General features: G+C 42.6%; 1 protein-coding gene across 13 annotated transcripts; it reads left to right on the top strand.

The window, feature by feature from the left end:
* Positions 1 to 262: 262 nt before the first annotated feature.
* Positions 263 to 18,680, top strand: LOC306932234 (uncharacterized protein). Of its 13 annotated transcripts, none has more exons than XR_013791091.1 (9): positions 263 to 345; positions 436 to 500; positions 8,455 to 8,519; positions 11,979 to 12,040; positions 12,997 to 13,106; positions 14,903 to 15,437; positions 15,911 to 16,526; positions 17,155 to 17,461; positions 17,533 to 18,675. XR_013791091.1 is itself a non-coding variant. In XM_079513939.1 (9 exons), exons 3-8 carry the CDS (start codon positions 8,455 to 8,457, stop codon positions 17,375 to 17,377), a joined length of 1,611 nt encoding a protein of 536 aa, XP_079370065.1. In that variant the 5' UTR covers positions 263 to 345; positions 436 to 500; the 3' UTR covers positions 17,378 to 17,409; positions 17,638 to 18,672. The 13 variants fall into 13 exon arrangements, 11 of the variants coding, with proteins under 11 accessions (XP_079370065.1, XP_079370069.1, XP_079370064.1 ...); XM_079513939.1 differs by having other exon boundaries at positions 17,155 to 17,409; positions 17,638 to 18,672; XM_079513940.1 differs by adding an exon at positions 2,046 to 2,117 and having other exon boundaries at positions 273 to 345; positions 17,155 to 18,677.
* The last annotated feature ends 1,819 nt before the right edge of the window (positions 18,681 to 20,499 follow it).

The following is a 20,499-nucleotide window of genomic DNA, read 5'->3' as shown; positions in this document are numbered from 1 at the left end:
AACTGTTTAGTTGTATACTACACATTAAACTCGATGTACAAAAATAGCAGATCTACATGCTATCAACGGGTCACGGTGCAACGGGTAGGCTATAGAACTTGCAAGTTGCAAGTCTGAAGTTCTGAACTGAACTCCCAAGGACTCAACTTCTCAAGTCTGAACTTCCCAAGTTTGGGTATATTGAGAAACGGCCAGTAGGAGGCACTGTGACATGTTTAAAAACCAACAAAGACAACTTTTATTATGAAATCGACCTCCGGAAGTCACGTTTGTTAATTAAATGTCACTTGACACACTTTGTTGTTGTTTTTCACATGGAAGCAGACAGTGATTCTGAACGTAACGGTATGTAATCAATATGTTTATGTTGTTCATATTATAGTTCATAATATCACACATAAACTACAGACTGATACATTGTTTCAATGTTTATAGATAAACAACGACATATATTGCACGGAGTCACAGAATTCTACAGGTCACCGGCTGTGCTGTAACAGGTTTTTATTCCGATTTCATTGGTTTATGTTCATTATTCAAGCACCGTGTTGCCATGTCTGCTTATTACAAGTGACTTTGGGCTTTTTTTTCTGTAATGTTGCCTGTAAATATTGGTAGTTGTGGGTTGCGTTCTTTTTGTTTCTACTAATGTTGATATGATGATTTGGTCTTGTTTCTAAAGTGTTGTTTATTTGGTCTTGTTTATATTAAACCATTGATTCCCAAAGTGGGGTCCGGGGACCCCCAGGGGTCCTTGAGGGAGCTCCAGGGGGTCCCCAGCTAAATGATAGTTTGGAACCAAATGGACCCTTATGGGTCTGTAGCCGCAATTTGCAACTCTAGATTTTTTTATAATGGGATGAATCTAGAGTTGCAATACCCTCCATTGACTCCCCACTCATCATTTTGCGTTTGCGATCTGCTTGTCTTAAACGACGTTCAACTCACCAACATTGCAGCTGTAGTCCAAGCTTGAATTATTCTCTTTCAATCTGCAAAGCCTGTTTTTCATAAAAATCCCCCGTAGACATGTTATGAGCTACTTTCTGTCAAGAAGAAGAAAATATGTTGGAGTTTGGAAGCGCTCGTTTGTATTAAGGGGTCACGCTGCTGCCTCCTGCATTATGTGCAAATGCGAAACAGATGCATGCAGGGACGTTCAGTGACTTACGACGAGCGCTTCCAAACTCCAGCACTTAGAAAAAGAATCACTTGCACAGAATTTATTGACAGAAAGTAGCTCATAACATGTCTACGGGGGATTTTTATGAAAAACAGACTTTGCAGATTGAAAGAGAATAATTCAAGCTTGGACTACAGCTGCAATGTTGGTGAGTTTAACGTCGTTTAAGACAAGCAGATCGCAAACGCAAAATGATGAGTGGGGAGTCAATGGAGGGTATTGCAACTCTAGATTCATCCCATTATAAAAAAATCTTGCGGCTAATGGGTCTGTAACTCTGAGAGTGTACAAATGGAACCCTAACAGGCCCATTTGGTTCCATTTCTACACTCTCAGAGTTAAATTAACATTGATTTTACTATTTAAAGTGGGGTCCCAGAGATAGAAATGCCATTAAATGGGGGTCCGTAGACTAATGCAGGTCAAACTGGGGGTCCTTGAAATTAAACGGGTTGAGAATCACTGCTAGAGCCGTAAAAATCTTCTCTTAGGGGGTCCCTGGCATGTCTTTTCAAATGAGGGTCCGCGTGCTAATTAGTGTCAATTTGGGGGTCCTTGACATGAAAACGTTTAGGAACCACTGGTTTAAACCTGGTTTAAACCATTCTCACACATTTCCATATTAAGGATAATAATTATGTATTTGATAGACGACCCTACATCTAAAACTGTTTTGTGCCAGCGACCCCTATACCAGAGTTGTGTTGTTAAAATGTTTAAAAAATATTCCACGTTATTTTGTCACCTTGTTCACCTAGCAGATATACAAGCTCACAACATGTTGTTATGAGCTTGTGGATCAGCTATTTTCAAATTGCCAATGTGGTTTAACATGATCGCTTCTCTTGGGCTTTTTCCATAGACCTGGCAGCTTATTTCTCAATCTGGCAACACTGTTCCATCAACGCTTCATCTAGTGACCCTGTTAGAACCGGTGCGTTTACATTGGTCGTCATGGTAACAGTTACTAAACTACAGCTGTAGCTTATGTTTGTTCACATTGACCTTTTCGATTGTTGTTTGAACAAAATGTGTCGTAAATGTTGACAGGCTGAGTGTACCAGGACAAAAACTGTCCCCTTTGTAGGTTCAAGCTTGGTTCGTCTGTTATTGTGCAGTTTGTCGGGGTTCCCCTCCACCGTTAGCCTGGTTAATAAACCAGACCGAATCAGCCGTTGGCAAAAAAAAAATTGCCTGCCAGCGGATTAGGGTCTGGCGAGGCTCAGTAGCACGCCTCTTTCCTACAACCGAGAACAGGTCGGGCCAATCGGGACACGGTATGCAATATGGGCGGGCTTTGGTACAGTGACGTTCAATGCTTGAGACATTTGACTGACAGTAGCTCTGACCAATTGCGTCGAAGAGAAAATGTTTGAACCCGCCCCCCGGGAAATGAAATCCAAGTGGAGCCAGCCCAGACTAATATACCGCGACAGTGTTGTGTGATATTAGTCTGGCTTATTAGCCAGGCTACTCCACCGTTACAGCGGAAGATTCAGGAATATGTTGTGGTGCAGTCAGATCCCAGGGCAATACCGCGGCTCGCCGATAAGGCCCAGGAAATGTACTGTTCAGTTGAGTGAGAGAGCACCACTCTCTCCTAGGGGTGTGCTGAAATATCGATATTGCGATATATATCGATACGTCATCCCGCGATAAATAATCAATATTTTTTTATTTTTTTTTGAAATAAAATAATCTTGTTCATAATGCAGTGATGAACAACATGTTTAGAAAAGGAGGAAATGACAGCTAAAATAAAGCAAATCCCACTCTCACATTCCACAGCAACCAGAAGTACTGAATTACTGGATGGTGATTTGTCCAAACAGCTTTGTGGGAATACAAAATGCAGAATGCATTTCCCGAGCACTGACACCAGTGATAATGGTCAGTTGGTGGTGTTTGTGAGGTATTATAATGATACCAGTGATAATGGTCAGTTGGTAGTGTTTGTGAGGTATTATGATGAGGGTATGAGTCAAAGGGAGAGTTTATTGAGTATTAATTTAGTGTTTGAGTGGTGCAACCACTCCTATAGACAGCTATGTGTGTGTCCCTCCCTGTGGGAGGGACACACACATAGCGTATTTTGTACGTTGCAGATATTGTGATATATCATTGATGAAATTTCATACAATATATCGATATATCGCAAATATCGCAATATATCGTGTTATTATCATTATCGAGGGCCTACTATCGCGATATATATCGTATCGTGAGGTACCCATATCGTCCCACCCCTATGTCTCTCCCTGCTACACGGCTCGCATAGAGAGAGGAGCAGCCCCTTCTCACAGGGGTAGTTTGCTGATTCACTACCCCCATATGTGCCCTCTCCCTACGCTCATTCTGTAGCTCCGAGATGAGGTCACACACAGGGCCCCTCCCACCCCGTTCAGAAACGGCGCATGTTTCCACAAGGAACGATTCTTACCCTTTTCTAAACAATGAATCCAAAACGTGAAGGGGTAGAAAGGGTTTACACTAATTCAAACTTAGCAACGTCCAAGAAAATCCAACTTTAAACGGTTACACGAGCGTCTAGCGGTTGTTTAGCATGTTTTTCAAGGAAGTTGAAAAGCTTTAGCGCCTCCCCGGCGCCTCCCCTGGTCGAACATTTCCAACTGACTTCAGTTCACTCGACATGCACGCGCACACGCACGAATCGCTTGATAAACATGGAAGCGGCTGACTAAACCAACCGCTGTAACGCTCGTAACCGTTTAAACTCGGATTTTCTTGGACGTTGCTAAATTTGAATTAGTGTAAACCCTTTCTGCCCCTTCAGGTTCATTGTTTAGAAAAGGGTAAGAATGGTTCCTTGTGGAAACATGCGCCGTTTCTGAACGGGGTGGGAGGGGCCCTGTGTGTGACCTCATCTCGGAGCTACAGAATGAGCGTAGGGAGAGGGCACATATGGGGCTACTGATTCACTCACTGTCCACTGATCACTTGTCCAGAATACACGTGGTGAAATACGACAGAAACAGAAATAGGGTATGCAATATGGCAGGGAAAAAATCAGCACATGAGGAATATGCACCCAAACAATATGTGTATATTATTACAATAGGGGTTATCATTATCATCAGTATGCATTTACTTTTATATTTTATGCATTTATCATCGTGTTACTCACCGGAATAGATGAACGGAAAGCAGAAGTTGTAGTAAATCCAAAAAAGAGTTTATTTCTCCAGAAGATCAGCAAATATACGGTTTACAGAAAAAATGACAAAACAAAACGATAGAAAAATACAGAGAAAAGAATGACTAAAATTAAGTCTAAAAGGGAAAAAGGGTACAATGTGATTGGGATCGTAATTCAGAGAACTGCTCACCCAAGAGGACACTGTTAGAATGGAAAAAAAGGTCCCTTCCTGCTCTAGCCTACCTCCTCAAATACCCCCCTCTCTTCTCCTTATCTTTGATTGATCATTGTCTTGGGCCTGCCCTCAAACCTTGTTATAGAGGGTATGCGCGTGACATCATCATCAAACCAGGAAGTTATGCAGGAACGCCTACTGAGTGGCAAAAACTACTTTCTGGCCTTGACAGCCCATACATCCAAACAGAAAAGTCCTATCTGATTGCATTAAACAACGTTAAACAATGTTAAACTCACTTTGCCTGTCGCTTTGCCACTCGATTTGCCACTCGATGTGCCATTCACTTTAAGCATGCGCATACCCTCTATTATAAACACTTCAAAATGTTAAGCCTTCTCCAAAACGTATTACCCGCCTATTCCCCTTTCAACAACATGAGTCAGAAACCCCTAGTACACACATTATAACATACTCCTAACATACTGAGTTAGCAGTCTTTTTATTCTAAAGGTACTGATTCATTACTTAAAACCACTCACTACTCTACTTTTTTTGGCAGGGAGGCAAAAATATTCTCCCCTTTCTTTTTTTGTAATTAAAACTTTTAAGCCATTAAAACACAAAACAAATAATAAGAACTATATCCCATGCAGAGGAGATCCGTACATGAGTAACTGTTTGTGCACTTATACATCACATTGCAACACAAACTAACAGAAACAACATCTTAATATGCAGCAAAAATAAATGAAAATAACAAACCCCAATCAACCAGAATGCTCTCTGCTTTGAGACGAGGGAGGGGCCGGGGTGCAACCTTTCCTTAAACTTTTGACCGTCAGGGGAGGGGGTAGGGATGGGGATCGTTAACACCTAGGTCAGTCATACACACAAATTGATTGATTGATTGATTGATTTAAATATTTATTAACAGTTTGCAGAATTACAGTACATTTCAAGCACAAACTCAATACAAAGGCTGTTAACTGTGAGTGGACGACCCAATTAAGAATTATACTTGTTTACAATAGGGTCTACCATGTTCAATTCATCAAAACATTTAGATACGTACAAATAGACACTTCTATATAGACAAAGAACAGATCAGGAATTCATCATAAACCTATAACTTTAGTATCTATCCCTTTTCTCTCCAGACTAAAACACAGTAAAACCAAACTTAACAAAACATTTCTGTTTCTCTTCAAGGCATATACAAGTAATCATGGTTTTATACCACCCAACACTTTAGTGAACAACAACAATGATCTCATCCACTTTAATAGTTAATCACCACTAAACCGTCAATCTCTTTGCTATATCAGTGGGCCTGTTTGTGGATCTTCAAAAGTCCACGTTCCTGCAGTATGGTCTCACCATGGGTCCGCCCTGGCTTCTCACGCGACCACCCCCTTCAGATATGGCACCTTCGACCCTTCTCCTGAGCTGGGGTTCTGGCCGTCTCTGGTCGGCTCTCGGATCTCTATCCGATAGCATCAGATACTTGTTTACAGCCAGGCCCTGCTCATAGAACATTTCATGGTAGTGGTTCAATGCCTTGCTCAAGGGCACTTCAGCGGTGGTAATTTTAACGTGCTGGTCCGGGGATACGAACTGGCGACCTTTCGGTATCAAGACCGCTCCGCAAACCGTTCGGCCACCGCTGCCAACAAGGTGACTCACGAACCCTGGTGTACACATTGTAAGCCCCGCGACCCCAATGTTGTTGTGCACGTTCACCGTTCTGGGGCCGGGGGCCCTTTCCTCAGCTGAGAGTTGCCCTGAGAGGTCACTGGCCCCTGACCTGTGACCAGCGGTTGTCTTTGCCCTGAGAGGTCACTGGCCCCTGACCTGTGACCAGCGGTTGTCTTTCGCGACTTCCTCCAACCCTGGCGTCTCGTTTTCCACCCCTTTTGACCTGAGCCCAGGTAACTTCACTGAGGCCTACTGCCTACTGCCGGCCTGTTCACAGAGCAGATTGTGAGCACATCTCAATGCCTATATTCAGGCCAGGTGCTGGATGTCATAACCTGACTCCGCCAGATGGGGCAGCAGAGTCAGGTTAGGATGTCAGGCATCAAGGCAAACATCATTGTCTGTCCTGATGAAGGTCGAATAGACCGAAACGTTGAATAAAGAGCAACATTTTTGGCAAGTTTTCTGACAGTGTGCGGGACCCTTCTTTGATACCCTTTTAAACATCAAGGAAGAGCATAAAACATTTGCACACTAGTTTCTACAGCAGTGGTTCCCAAAGTGCGGTTCGGGGACCCCTAGGGGTCCTTGAGAGAGTTCCAGGGGGTCCCCAGCTAAATGATAGTTAGGAACCAAATGGACCCTTATGGGTCTGTATTCTGTAACTCAGAGAGTGTACAAATGTACACTCTCAGAGTTAAAATTAGCTTTGATTTTACAATATACATTGGGGTCCCAGAGATAGAAATTCCATTACATGGGGGACCGTAGCCTAATGCAGGTCCTTGAAATGAAACGGGTTGAGAATCACTGCTAAAGCCGTGAAAATCTTCTCTTATGGGGGTCCTTGGCATATATTTTCAATTGGGGGTCTGCAGGCTAATGAGTATCATTTTGGGGGTCCTTGAGATGAAAAAGTTTGGGAGCCACTCCATGAAACTTACTTTAGGCAACAAATTGCATCGTTTCGACCTGCTCGGTCTTCATCAGGCAAATATGATGCAAATATAATCCTATTTGAATGATGAAGACCTAGTAGGTGGAAACGCAATGTGTTGCCTCTAAATAAAGTAAGTTTCAAACGGAGCTCTAGAAACTAGTGTGCGGATGTTCCTTAATTCGATTCCTTCGTAAATAAACATTAACAGGAAGACCTGACCTTGTTGTAATAATTGGCTGTTTGGTCCAAAACAGGTAATCTAAAGTTAATGCATGATTAGAACTTGATTTGGACATTCGACATTAATGTTGAATATTTCTACAATTGCTGCCAAAGTGCAACCTGTATTATATCTATGGGGGCCATGAAATGAAATGAAATGATTACTATATTTACCCAGGGTATCTGGGCTAAGCTCAAGAACTTGTTTCCAGCCAGGCCCTGCTCATAGAACATTTCATCGTAGTGGTTCAATGCCTTGTTCAAGGGCACTTCAGCGCTGGTAATTTTAACGTGTCCGACCGCTGATTCGAACTGGCGACCTTCCGGTATCAAGACCGCTCCGCAATCCGTTCGGCCACCGCTGCCACAAATAAACAAGTAGTTTAATAAATATGCGTACAGCATGTTCAAATCGTGTAGGCTTAGCTATAGAGTACAGCAGTGTAGCCTCGGAAACCCAGACGTTGTTATTAACAGCAGTGTTTCTCAACCCTTTTCACATCAAGGTCCATTATTTATTCTGCATTTGAGCCACGGACCACCATTTAAGATTTAGTCTCTCAGACCCAAGACTTAGAATAGTTTGTTGTTGTTGGATAAGATGTTGTCCACAATTCCATGCTGTATTGATGTTGTACCATTAGGAGGGGCTAAATGTGATCAGTCAGGTCAACACAAGTGGCTATGACCCGAATTTAGCCCAAGGAGTTTTGTTTTTTTCGTGCAAAACGAATGCTTGGAATGGATTCAGAATCATGAAAAGCCCATAGTTTGACATGTCACATGCTACTTAAAGTATAATGAAATTTAGAACATTTTGCCATATATTGGTTGCTGATGGTACCCCAACTTTCAGCAGCTGTCAAACATTCCCCTAGGGTGGTTGAATAGAAACCTATGTGGGATATGTTAGTAGACAACTTTACACATTGGTGAAGAAAGTTCTTGGTAAGAAATGTATTCACAGATTGTATTAATACCCTTTGAGTAATAGTTTCACTGTTAACTGTCACTGTGTAGACAATGAAGTTGATTGATTGATTGATTGATTGATTGATTGATTTTTCTTTGTCTTTCAGATGATTTCTCTGTCCAGAGTGAAGAATGGACAATCAACAAGGTTCATTTGTCTCTTATCATACAGGTATAGGGATGCACCGAAAGGGAAATTATTGGCCGAAACTGAATACCGAATATAGGAAACAGTTGGCCGAAAACAGAATTCCGAATATGTTAATATTATATATCTTTTTTCCTACCATTGCTGTCATGGCCGTACCTTAAAGCTACCTGATATATGGCAAAATAAATGGTTATGGCAAAACTTAACTTAAATAATAATCACTATTATGGGTCCATAAAACATTTATTCAGTTATTTTGAATGCATTAATTGCATACACTATTCGGTGATATATTTTCTGCCTATTCGGGCAGAAAATGCATTTTAGCCATTTTCTGCCGAATATTTTCTGCGGCCGAATATTCGGTGCATCACTAGGTACAACTCATTTTATTTAATTGTTTAGTTCTGTATTTTCCCAGGGTATGTTGTTGCTGGACAGTCAGCTCTCGTTTAAAACTCACATCACAGCTGTCACTCGATCCTGTAGGTTCACACTCTATAACATACGACGAATTAGACCGTTCCTCACCCAGGAATCAGCCCAGCTCCTAATCCAGACAACAGTCTTGTCAAAACTTGACTATTGTAATTCGCTCCTTACTGGCCTACCGGCATGTGCACTTAAGCCTCTCCAAATGATCCAAAATGCCGCAGCTCGTCTGGTCTTCAACCAGCCAAAATTCTCACATGTCTCCCCCCTGCTCCGCTCCCTGCACTGGCTCCCAGTCGCTGCCCGCACAGAATACAAAACTCTGATGCTGGCATTCAAAGCAACCAAAGGTATGGCTCCCCCATATCTTGCAAGCATGATTGAACCCTACAAACCCTCCCGCGCACTCAGATCAGCCAACGCAGGAAAGCTGGAAGTACCCTCACTAAAAACGCCGGGCCAACGCTCCACACGTCCCAAACTCTTCTCCCTTCTGGCCCCAAAACTGTGGAATGCACTCCCCGTTGCAGTCAGAACTGCGGCATCACTCCCAATCTTCCGCCGTAGTCTGAAGACCCACCTTTTCAGACTCCATCATGGCCCATAGCACTTATCCTACCCCCTTAGATAGCACTTTTTAGACTTAGATAGCATCTGAAACAGACTTATAGCATGTCATGTAGACAGCACAATAATTGTATTGTATATAGTCATAGCACATCATAGTAGCCTACATATGTATAGCATAGTATAGTATATATACATAGTTAATATGTATAGTGTCATTATATAGATATGTTCTAGTTACGTTCTTAGCTTACGCATGTTTCTTGATAAATGCATTTTATACATGTGATGTATTCCCATACTTTTGTTCCTGCCTAATGTAAGTCGCTCTGGATTAAGAGCGTCTGCTAAATGCCTAAATTGTAAATTGTAAATTGTAAATTGTAATAGCTGAGCACAAGTGCTAATGTTGTCCAGCAGGGGGAGTGGTTTCACCAGGCTAGGACTCGACTACAACACTGTCTTCCCTTGGGAGCGGGGCTTTTCTCTGTTGCAAGGTTGTGTTCACTGAGTCTCTGTACCTAGTCAAGGCTTTCCTAAGTTTTGGGTCGTTTACCGTGCTCAAGTATTCAGCCAATACTATATATTCTCTTTTTAGTGATATATGGCATTCCATTTTGCTTTGGTTTTTGGTTGTCTCGATCTTTCCAGTATGCCAGGTAGCTTTCTTTTTGGTTTCTTATATTAAGTCCAATCGCTTTTCCGTCTGGTAGCTGTGCTTGTGTTTGTGACTAAGCAGTGTTGATTTCGTCGACTAAAACTAAGACGAAAAATGTTCATCGACTACCTTTTTTCACTGACGAAAACTAAATGGAAACTAAATTAAAACTAAGCTATGATGAATAATACTAAGACTAAATATACTGACAATTTCGTCAACAAATAAAAACCAGACTAAAATGTTGGGAAGGGACTAGTGGACAAGAGATCCAGTATAAGTAATTTTACACTTGGTTGCATACTGAAAATAGCCGATCTACAAGCTCACAACGAGCCGCGCTGTGACGTGTTGTGAGCTTGTAGATCGGCTATTTTCAGAAAGTGTAAAAACAGTCATTACGACCGCATCAAGGCCCGCCGAAATACATTTGAATCTACAGTTGACTAAATCAACTCTCTCTTTTTCTCTCTCTCTCTCTCTCTCTCTACGCACGCAGCCACGCACTGTTCTTTTGGGCATGGAGGCACAGCGCTGAGCGCACTGATATAACAGACAGCAGCGCAAAATGTTTACAAGTTTATCGAGATGAAAGTCCCTACTCCCCAGTCCCCACACAGTGACAGCATTCCATGTTTACGGCACGCACGCACAGACAGACAGACAGACAGACAGACAGACAGACAGACATAATATTCTGTAGGCTATAATACACTGCAGTGTTTTTATGTGTTTCCTTAAGCAATTGATTAATGTACTCGTCCTCATTTCGATCAGGGCTTCAGTCTCCAACTGTGTTCAGCTCCTCAGCCGCCACATTGTTTGCTTCATTTCCTTTATTTACTGCGGATTGCATTCACACCTGCACCGAATCGTAATCAAGTGCGATTGGAAGCGAAGCGAAACTCCCGTTTTTGCTCGGAGTAGAATGCGGTTCTTTGATACGCATTAGGATTCGAATGAGCCATGACACCTGTCAAACGAAGTGCACTTTCTGACAATGCGCAGAAGGATTCGTTTTAATCGCAGCAAAGCTTTCTGGTGTGAATGTCACCTAAGACATTCCAGGTGACTAAAATGTGACTAAAACTAAAATCAAAATGTGCTGCCAAAAACAACACTGCGACTAAGGGGGCATCCCTGTATGTTTTCTCTATGGTTGAGGGCTATGTGAAGGTGTTTTCTCTATGGTTGAGGGCTATGTGAAGGTGCTGCCACACTTACTAAAGAGCCGCGGACGTTCTCGGCTGTCCGCAGCTTCTTTTTCTGGGTTTTTAGACAGCTGGTGGATGGAAATTAAGCTCCACCTCCGCGGACGACTGCCGCGACGGCCAGATTCCCGGAAACGCTCTCCTCCGCGGCAGTCATCCGCGGAGGTGGAGCTTCTTTTCCATCCACCAGCTGTCTAAAAACTCGGAAAAGAAGCTGCGGACAGCTTCTTCTGTCCGCGGCTGTCGGACGTTTTCCGCTTAGGTGTGGAAACACTGTTATGGAGCGTGTCTGGGTTGCTTGCTTTCTTATATGTGTCAGATTGCCTGCATAAGTATGCGCAGGCCGCCCCCTCAGGTCACTCGGGGCTGGGCGGCTGACCGAGCTATCGACAAATGGCAAGAGACAGTGAAGCTGCCTTTGGTAGCGAACTTACTCCACCTGCATATCAGGTTAACCTCAGTTGTTGGCTTTAAGAGGCATCTAAAACCCTCTGTCACACATCAAAAGCTCATCACAGATGCACCATGGGAGTCGTATTTCTAATGAGGATGTTGGACCAATCAGGTCCGTACAGATCACAGTTGCATGATGGGAGTTGTATTTCATTCCAGGGCAGATAGTGGAGCTCAGATGAAGATGACCCAGACACGACCAATGGAGAACAGATCTACCTGTAAGATACAGACCGGCATGCTGTCTGTCTGTCTGTCTGTCTGTCTGCCTGCCTGCCTGCCTGCCTGCCTGCCTGCCTGCCTGTCTGCCTGTCTGTCTGTCTGTCTGTCTGTCTGCCTGCCTGCCTGCCTGCCTGTCTGTCTCTGAAATGAAACAATCCAAACTAATAAATGTACAATTAAAAGGGGAAAAGAAATGTTTAAAGAAAACACATTGCAACTTAGGAAAGCTAATTGTTATGTAGAAATATACATGTAAGCGAGTATAGGCTATTTATACTACTCCTACCAGATCTGGACTCTTTTAAGACCTTTCTATTTAGGAAGGTGTTTTTGTATTAATTATTATTCTTCCATACAGACCAGTCTATGTATTCCTCCATACAGACCAGTCTATGTATTCCTCCACACAGACCAGTCTATGTATTCTATACAGACCAGTCTATGTATTCTATACAGACCAGTCTATGTATTCCTCCATAACAGACCAGTCTATGTATTCCTCCACACAGACCAGTCTATGTATTCCTCCATAACAGACCAGTCTATGTATTCCTCCACACAGACCAGTCTATGTATTCCTCCATAACAGACCAGTCTATGTATTCCTCCATACAGACCAGTCTATGTATTCCTCCATAACAGACAAGTCTATGTATTCCTCCATACAGACCAGTCTATGTATTCCTCCACACAGACCAGTCTATGTATTCCTCCATAACAGACCAGTCTATGTATTCCTCCATACAGACCAGTCTATGTATTCCTCCATAACAGACCAGTCTATGTATTCCTCCATAACAGACCAGTCTATGTATTCTATACAGACCAGTCTATGTATTCCTCCATACAGACCAGTCTATGTATTCCTCCATACAGACCAGTCTATGTATTCCTCCATACAGACCAGTCTATGTATTCCTCCATAACAGACCAGTCTATGTATTCCTCCATACAGACCAGTCTATGTGGTGCAGTTCGCCTCGACCATCAGGAACGGTTTCTGTTAAACGGGAACCTGAAGACGACCTTAACCCCCTGACCTCCAGCTCAACGCGGACCACACTGGTGTGTGTGTGTGTGTGTGTGTGTGTGTGTGTGTGTGTGTGTGTGTGTGTGTGTGTGTGTGTGTGTGTGTGTGTGTGTGTGTGTGTGTGTGTGTGTGTGTGTGTGTGTGTGTGTGTGTGTGTGTGTGTGTGTGTGTGTGTGTGTGTGTGTGTGTGTCACCCTGGACAACGCTCCACCCATCCTATACTTATGTGACTATTTATCTTGTCGTTTATTGACTGGAGTTCCTTAAATTTACGAGCCGACAAAACTATAAATTTATCTCTGAATCTATGGTTTTGATCAGAACGCCAATGTTCTGTCCTAATTGCTGACTTAACCAAGCGTTTGGAATATTAATGCTTCTAAAGAGAGATCAGACTTATTAGCGCATGGTAGTAAGTAATTGAGTATTTTAGCCCTGACGTGAGCGCCCCCTCCAGAGATACTTCCGGGTCCTACTGTTTGTGTCGTTTGTGTCCCCATAGAGTTATACTGTGTCCCCATAGAGTTATACTGTGTCCCCATAGAGTTATACTGTGTCCCCATAGAGTTACACTGTGTCCCCATAGAGTTACACTGTGTCCCCATAGAGTTATACTGTGTCCCCATAGAGTTACACTGTGTCCCCATAGAGTTATACTGTGTCCCCATAGAGTTATACTGTGTCCCCATAGAGTTATACTGTGTCCCCATAGAGTTACACTGTGTCCCCATAGAGTTATACTGTGTCCCCATAAGAGTAAAGTCTCATTTTACCGCTTGCCTCGCAACAACAAAGCTACTGCTCTCCCAAATCTGGCTGTGACAGGCCGTCCCACACTGAATACTATCACCATTTAATTTCATTGTGTCAACTAAATCCTCCATTAGAGATCGTATTAATGCAAACTAGATTCAATGTACTCAACCCTGCACACATTCTAAATATGCCCCCGAACCCAAAGTATTGTACTGAGCAAATGGACAGTTACCACCTTCAATAATAATGATTGATAATAATAGTCTTTATTGTCTCCATCATATATTTTCTTTGTCATGGACAAATTAAATTCATTTCCCACATAATTTAGGTCACATACATTACATAATCTATTCTCTTCTGGCACCGTTGAAAACCGCCCTACCTCAATAGCCAGAAGCAGGATACCAGTTCTCAGCTGGGCACACAATGACCGCTGGTTTCTGGTCAGAAAGGATTTGACATACAGTTCAGTACCAAAACACTGCTTCATCTGGACATATGATCTAAGTTTTGGTTTTAGACCATATGTCATTTGACCATTTATCTTTGTAATTACTAAATAGTTTTTGTTTCAACCTATTGATATTACCACAAAGCATATTCTGAAAGATATTGTTATTTACAATGAGAAGGGGACGGGCTGATGTAACACTGTCCATGACCAACACTAACCCACAGTCATTTCCAAAGCAATGTTAGTCAAATGGAAGCTGCTGTACTTAGAAGTGTACATTGAGCAACTTGGACACTCAGGCATGAAGGAAGCATGAGTTCAAGTCCGTTGCTCTCCCCATGTCCCCCATATATGGGGACTAGGTTGGCGGAGGGTGTGTAGAGCCCAGGATCACATTAGATAATTGACACAGGGGTGAAAAATGGGTAACAAAAACGTGGGATAAAAATTATATAAAAAGAAAAGAAGTGTACATTGTCCTCAATAATAATGTCATCTGACATTGTTTAGTCTTAGTCTAGTCTCAGTGGACTAAATATCAAAATATTTTAGTCTTAAATCTTAGTCCACAAAATTAACAGTGACTAACGACTACATTCTAATTCTAATTGTAAACAGGAAGCTGAAGACGTCAAACAGGAAGCTGAAGACATCGTCAAACAGGAAGTTGAAGACCACCCTGAACAGGAAGTTGAAGACCACCTTGAACAGGAAGTTGAAGACCACCTTGAACAGGAAACTGAAGACATCGTCAAACAGGAAGTTGAAGACCACCCTGAACAGGAAGTTGAAGACCACCTTGAACAGGAAGTTGAAGACCACCTTGAACAGGAAGCTGAAGACATCGTCAAACAGGAAGTTGAAGACCACCTTGAACAGGAAGTTGAAGACATCGTCAAACAGGAAGTTGAAGACATCGTCAAACAGGAAGTTGAAAACCACCTTGAACAGGAAGTTGAAGATGTCAAACAGGAAGCTGAATACGTTGTCAAACAGGAAGTTGAAGACCACCCTGAACAGGAAGTTGAAGACCACCTTGAACAGGAAGTTGAAGACCACCTTGAACAGGAAGTTGAAGACAACGTCAAACAGGAAGTTGAAGACCACCTTGAACAGGAAGTTGAAGGTCACATGGACATCAGTGTGTTGCCTGGTATGGAGACCAGTACAGATTCTGACAGCACATTTTTATGTAGTTTTAGTCAAAGTCTTTTGAATAAAAAATATCATTTAGTTTTACTCATTTTAGTCATCTGAAATGTTTTAGTTTTAGTCTAGCTTTAGTCGACTAAATAAAGATTTTAGTCATCTGAAATGTTTTAGTTTTAATCTAGCTTTAGTCGACTAAATAAAGATTTCAGTCGACTAAATCTACAGTTGATTTAGTCGACCCCTCACTCCACACGCAGGTGTGATTTCTTTTTTTTTTTAATCTGCGTTTGGTTGTAGTTATAATAATAATAATTATTATCTTTCTAATAATCTTTAGTTCCGTCACCTTTTTATCAACAACTCAGCGCTGCTGATGTCCGTTGTTAGTCAAATAACTAAACCTAGTCCTTTTTATTGTGGAATGTGTTTATCCTTGTTCTTCTAACAAGTCTTTCCTGTTCTCTCTCTCCTCAGTCAGGAAGCCGCGAGGAGCATCAGCTCAGCCCAGACTCCACTGCTGTGAGCGGTGTGACAAAAGCTTCGCAAGGCGGTCTCATCTGAAGAAGCATCAGGCGAGTCACAAACCCACTCCAACTGCAGCAGAGAAACCACACCAATGTGACAAAAGATACGCTCACCAGTCTCATCTAAAGAAGCACCAGGCGAGTCACAAAAAACTCTCTCACACTGCAACAGAGAAACCCTACGACTGTCACCAGTGCGATGAAACCTTCGCTCAGCCGTCTCATCTGAAGAAGCATCAGGCGAGTCACGGAAGACTCACTCACACTGCAGCAGAGAAATCACACCAATGTGACCAGTGCGACAAAAGCTACAGCGACAGAGGCTCTCTGACGAGGCATCGGGCCACTCACTCTACGGAGAAACCCTACCGCTGTGCGCAGTGCGGCAGCGGCTTCACGCGGTCGGAGCAGCTGCGGGTTCACAGCCTCATGCACACGGACCACAAGCCTTTCTCCTGTGAGCGCTGTGACGAGAGCTTCAGGAGTCTCAACCACCTGAAGCTGCACCGGACCCAACACACGGGAGAGAAACCCTACCGCTGTACGCAGTGTGGGGAGAGCTTCAGGTGAGACAACCTCTACCAGCAGTCAGAGTCCTGCAACGGGTGTCCTACGGGTACCGTACGGATACCCGACGGATACCCGACGGGTACCCGCGTTTCACAAGGTGAAAAATATACTTTTATAAGTTCACAGGTACAGGGGGCGGGCGGTAATGAACTAAACGCGGGCGGGTAACACTTTATTGTGAAAATCAGAGCGCACTGTTTCCGCCCAAACAACATCACATTATGTAACTCCACACCGGTGTTGCTGCTCTGCTGCAGCTCGCACAAAAGACACTCCCCCTTCACATGCGGTGTTGGATGGAATAAAGTCAAAGATGTCGAGCAGTGATACGAACGGGAAACGGGGCAGACAACGGGTCCATTATTTGACGGGCACCGCGGGTCTGGTTTGTATTTTGATATCATGGGTGACGGGGTGATCCACGGACCTGACTATTGACGGGCGTGGCGGGCACAGGTTGTCAAAATTGGACCCGTGCAGGACTCTGACACCAGTGCTGGTTTAGTTTTACTCATAGTCCTTTGAATTAAAATAATCATGGTATAAAATAATCATGGTATTTTAGTCATCTGAAATGTTTTAGTTTGAGAATGCCATTAATGTTGACATTTATAATACTTTCAGGGCGTCGAGTACGTTGAAAGCTCACCAGCGCGTCCACTCTGGGGAGAAACCCTTCGGTTGTGACCAGTGTGGGAAAAGGTTCATCGGTGCCAACGACCTGAAGAGACACCGGAGGATGCACAGCGGAGAGAAACCCTACCATTGTGCCGAGTGTGGGCGGAGCTTCGCTCTCATGCACCACCTGAAACGTCACTTCAAGCAGAAGGGCCACGCCCAGCTTTAAAAAAGTACTCAGATGTTTTGAGTATTTGATTTGTAAAGAATTTAACCCATTTTGGGCGGGAACCCCTTTTGGTGTTAGCATTATGTTATGCTTTAGCTATTGAAAAATAGCAGATCTACAAGCTCATAGCGCGCCACCGAGTGGCGCGCTACAAGCTTGTAGGTCTGCTATTTTTTTTAAATCGAAGAACCACCGACGGAAACATAGCTTTTTCAGAAAACTGTCAGGATGTAGAAGACATTTTCAGAATCTGATCTCAGGTCAAAATGGGTTAAAGACCTGTAAGGGTCCATTTGGAACCCCCTGAGGTAACACTTTTAGAACCACTGCAATAATGAACGTATGACTGAATGTTTGTTTTATGGAAAACATTTTAATGGATATTTTAACTAAATAAATGAATTGTGCAATGCATCCTGGGTAAACCATGCAACTGTTGCCATGTCGACAGGACATCATTGTTTTTTAATATTGAATTATTGAATGTTGATTAAATGTCTTCACATGGATTATTGTCCTCATGAATTAAGCAATATTAGGTAATAGTGCTTTACCGTGATTATTGGCACGCCAGTGATGCGTTCAGGAACTGGGCTTTAGCAAGCTTCTTCCTTTCATTGCACAATAACTTTGTTTTCTTTTGGATATGTATCGTTTCCATTTCATATTACATTATTGACGGAGATGACCTGAGACTAAACGCTTTGTTAACCACTGGTTTAACCCCTCGTGGACTTTGGGTGAAACGTTCTCAAAAACAAAATGTATATATCGTTGCTGTCGGGAGGAAACCTCCTAACTCCATTCAGAAGTGAGTGTCAGAGGCGTAAAGCCCTTCCTATGTCAATAGAGAGTATGCGCATGCTTAAAGTGAATGGCACGTTGAGTGGCAAAGCAACATGCAAAGTGAGTTTAACATTGTTTAACGTTGTTTAATGCAATCAGATAGGACTTTTCTGTGTGGATGTATGGGTTGTCAAGGCCAGAAAGTAGTTTGTCGCCACTCAGTGGGCATTCCTGCATAACTTCCGGGTTTGATGATGATGTCACGCGCATACCCTCTATAAGAGTGTCCTTTAAATAAAGAAATATAAGATAACGTAACTCTCCTAAAATAATCGGCAGAAGGCGCAACGTTGCCTGTTGTCATTTGGTTTGTTTGTAAACAGTGTTGTCATTCCGCCCCGTGGATCATTTGTGAACATGTGAATGTGGACATTTCATTGTGTTTATGTATGATATGGACATTTAAAAGGACAGCTTTTACTTTACTTTACTTTATTGTGGATCTCCATTAGCACTTGCAAAAGCATGGCTATTCTTCCTGGGGTCCAGTACACAACACACAACACATTATTCATCACAACATACAAATACAATACACAAACATACAATGGTTCACTTACAAAGGATACGAGATACATCTCAAAACAATTGCAATTTTACATTTTCATCATCAAAAGATGATGTCATCAAATTAACAACAAAATAATATTGAAATAATAATACATAAAACAATTCAAATAAAAAAACACATCAATGGAAATTAATATGGTTAAACACAAATCAATCATATTCATGAAATTAACTTGACTGTCCATGTTTATAATTCATTGTGTTAAAAAATATATTTTGTTTTGTGTTTTTCGTTTTTTCACGTCTCTAAAGAGCAAAATAAAAGTGGAGCGTAGTCTTTTCTGCTAGAGAATTTAGGAGCGTTATAATCTCGTTCAATCAAGTTATTAAATCGATTGAGCGAGATAAATTGAGTACTTTTTTCCACCACTGGTTATTATAATGTTAGTCTCTCAAGACAGACCAGACCGTTGACTCGCATCAATTCAAGTAAAAGAGGGCACTGTTTTTGTTCCTTTATTTTTTTGACGATGGGTTCTCAGATTGTTATCATCATTTTTCGACCGCGGTCAAGATCATGGATTTCACAACGCCACGGCAGACTTCCCGGTCCTTCATTGCCATCCCCAGTTCCTGCTTACTGATGCATGTGTCCCTAGCGATGACATCAGGGAACGACAGTTTTCTACCTCTGGTCTGCTTTGAGGCAGGACTCCAGAGAAGAATGGAAGATATAACCTCATTGTCAGCTCTGTGGCAGTGGCCGGCAAACTGTGTTCTTCTGGATCGGACTAGTGAAGAAACACGGGGAAGGTTGCCGTATATTAGATTAGTCGATGGGTGGCTCAGACAGATTTTGTGCTCTCAAGGCGGGTGTAAGTTCCATCTAACCGTTTCTTTGAAAGTGTCCATGTTTCGGAGCCATATAGTAGAATCAGCTCAACGGTCGTCCTAAATATTTTTACTTTTAATTTACTAAGCTGGGATGACCAGATTGTCATAACGTTGACAGGGTTCTCAGAGTGTCATAACGTTGACAGGGTTAGCCAGAGTTTGGCTCACTTGACATCTGTGTTGAGAGGCTCTTTGTCCGGCAGTCAGAACGGCTCTTTATGTTCTCTAATGATCCGCCACACAGCAGCCGACTATAAACTTTGTTTGGTCACAAAGAAAGTGCCATAAAAGTATCAATGGCTGACACAAAACAGGGGGGGGAGGAGGTGATGACGAGGAAGAGAATGACTTGGAGCTGCACTGCATCTCAATGCTAGTCTAGAACTTCACGGTGAAAATCCATAGTGTTAATTTAAATCTGGGGGAGGGGGGGGGGGGGGGGGGACCCTAAAGCACCAACACTCCGGATTTGACTGTGTTGGTCTCATATAAACTCTGGGTTGGGAACCACCTTCAATAATAATGATAATAATAATAGTCTTTATTGTCTCCACATCATATATTCTCTTGGTCATGGACACTGACACAGAACATTAATAATTCTACTCGAGTTGGAAGCATTAAGACCCATTTTAACCCTCAATGGCATCCTTTCTGAAAAATAACGTCATTGTAAAAAGATTCACGCGTTTAGATATTCTATTTACAATGAGATGCGATCATGCGGACGGGAGCTGGTGGCACTTGGACCCGGACGTAACGTAGGACTACAAAATGACGTCGGACTTAAATACTGAATGATGGGATTTGACTGTGTTGGTCTCATATAAACTCTGGGTTGGGAATGATGGATGCTCAGCTAGAGGCTGGAA

The sequence above is a fragment of the Electrona antarctica genome (assembly GCF_951216825.1).
Source record: "Electrona antarctica genome assembly, chromosome: 11".
Classification (NCBI taxonomy): Eukaryota; Metazoa; Chordata; class Actinopteri; order Myctophiformes; family Myctophidae; genus Electrona; species Electrona antarctica.
This window is presented reverse-complemented; position numbering and strand designations above follow the sequence as displayed.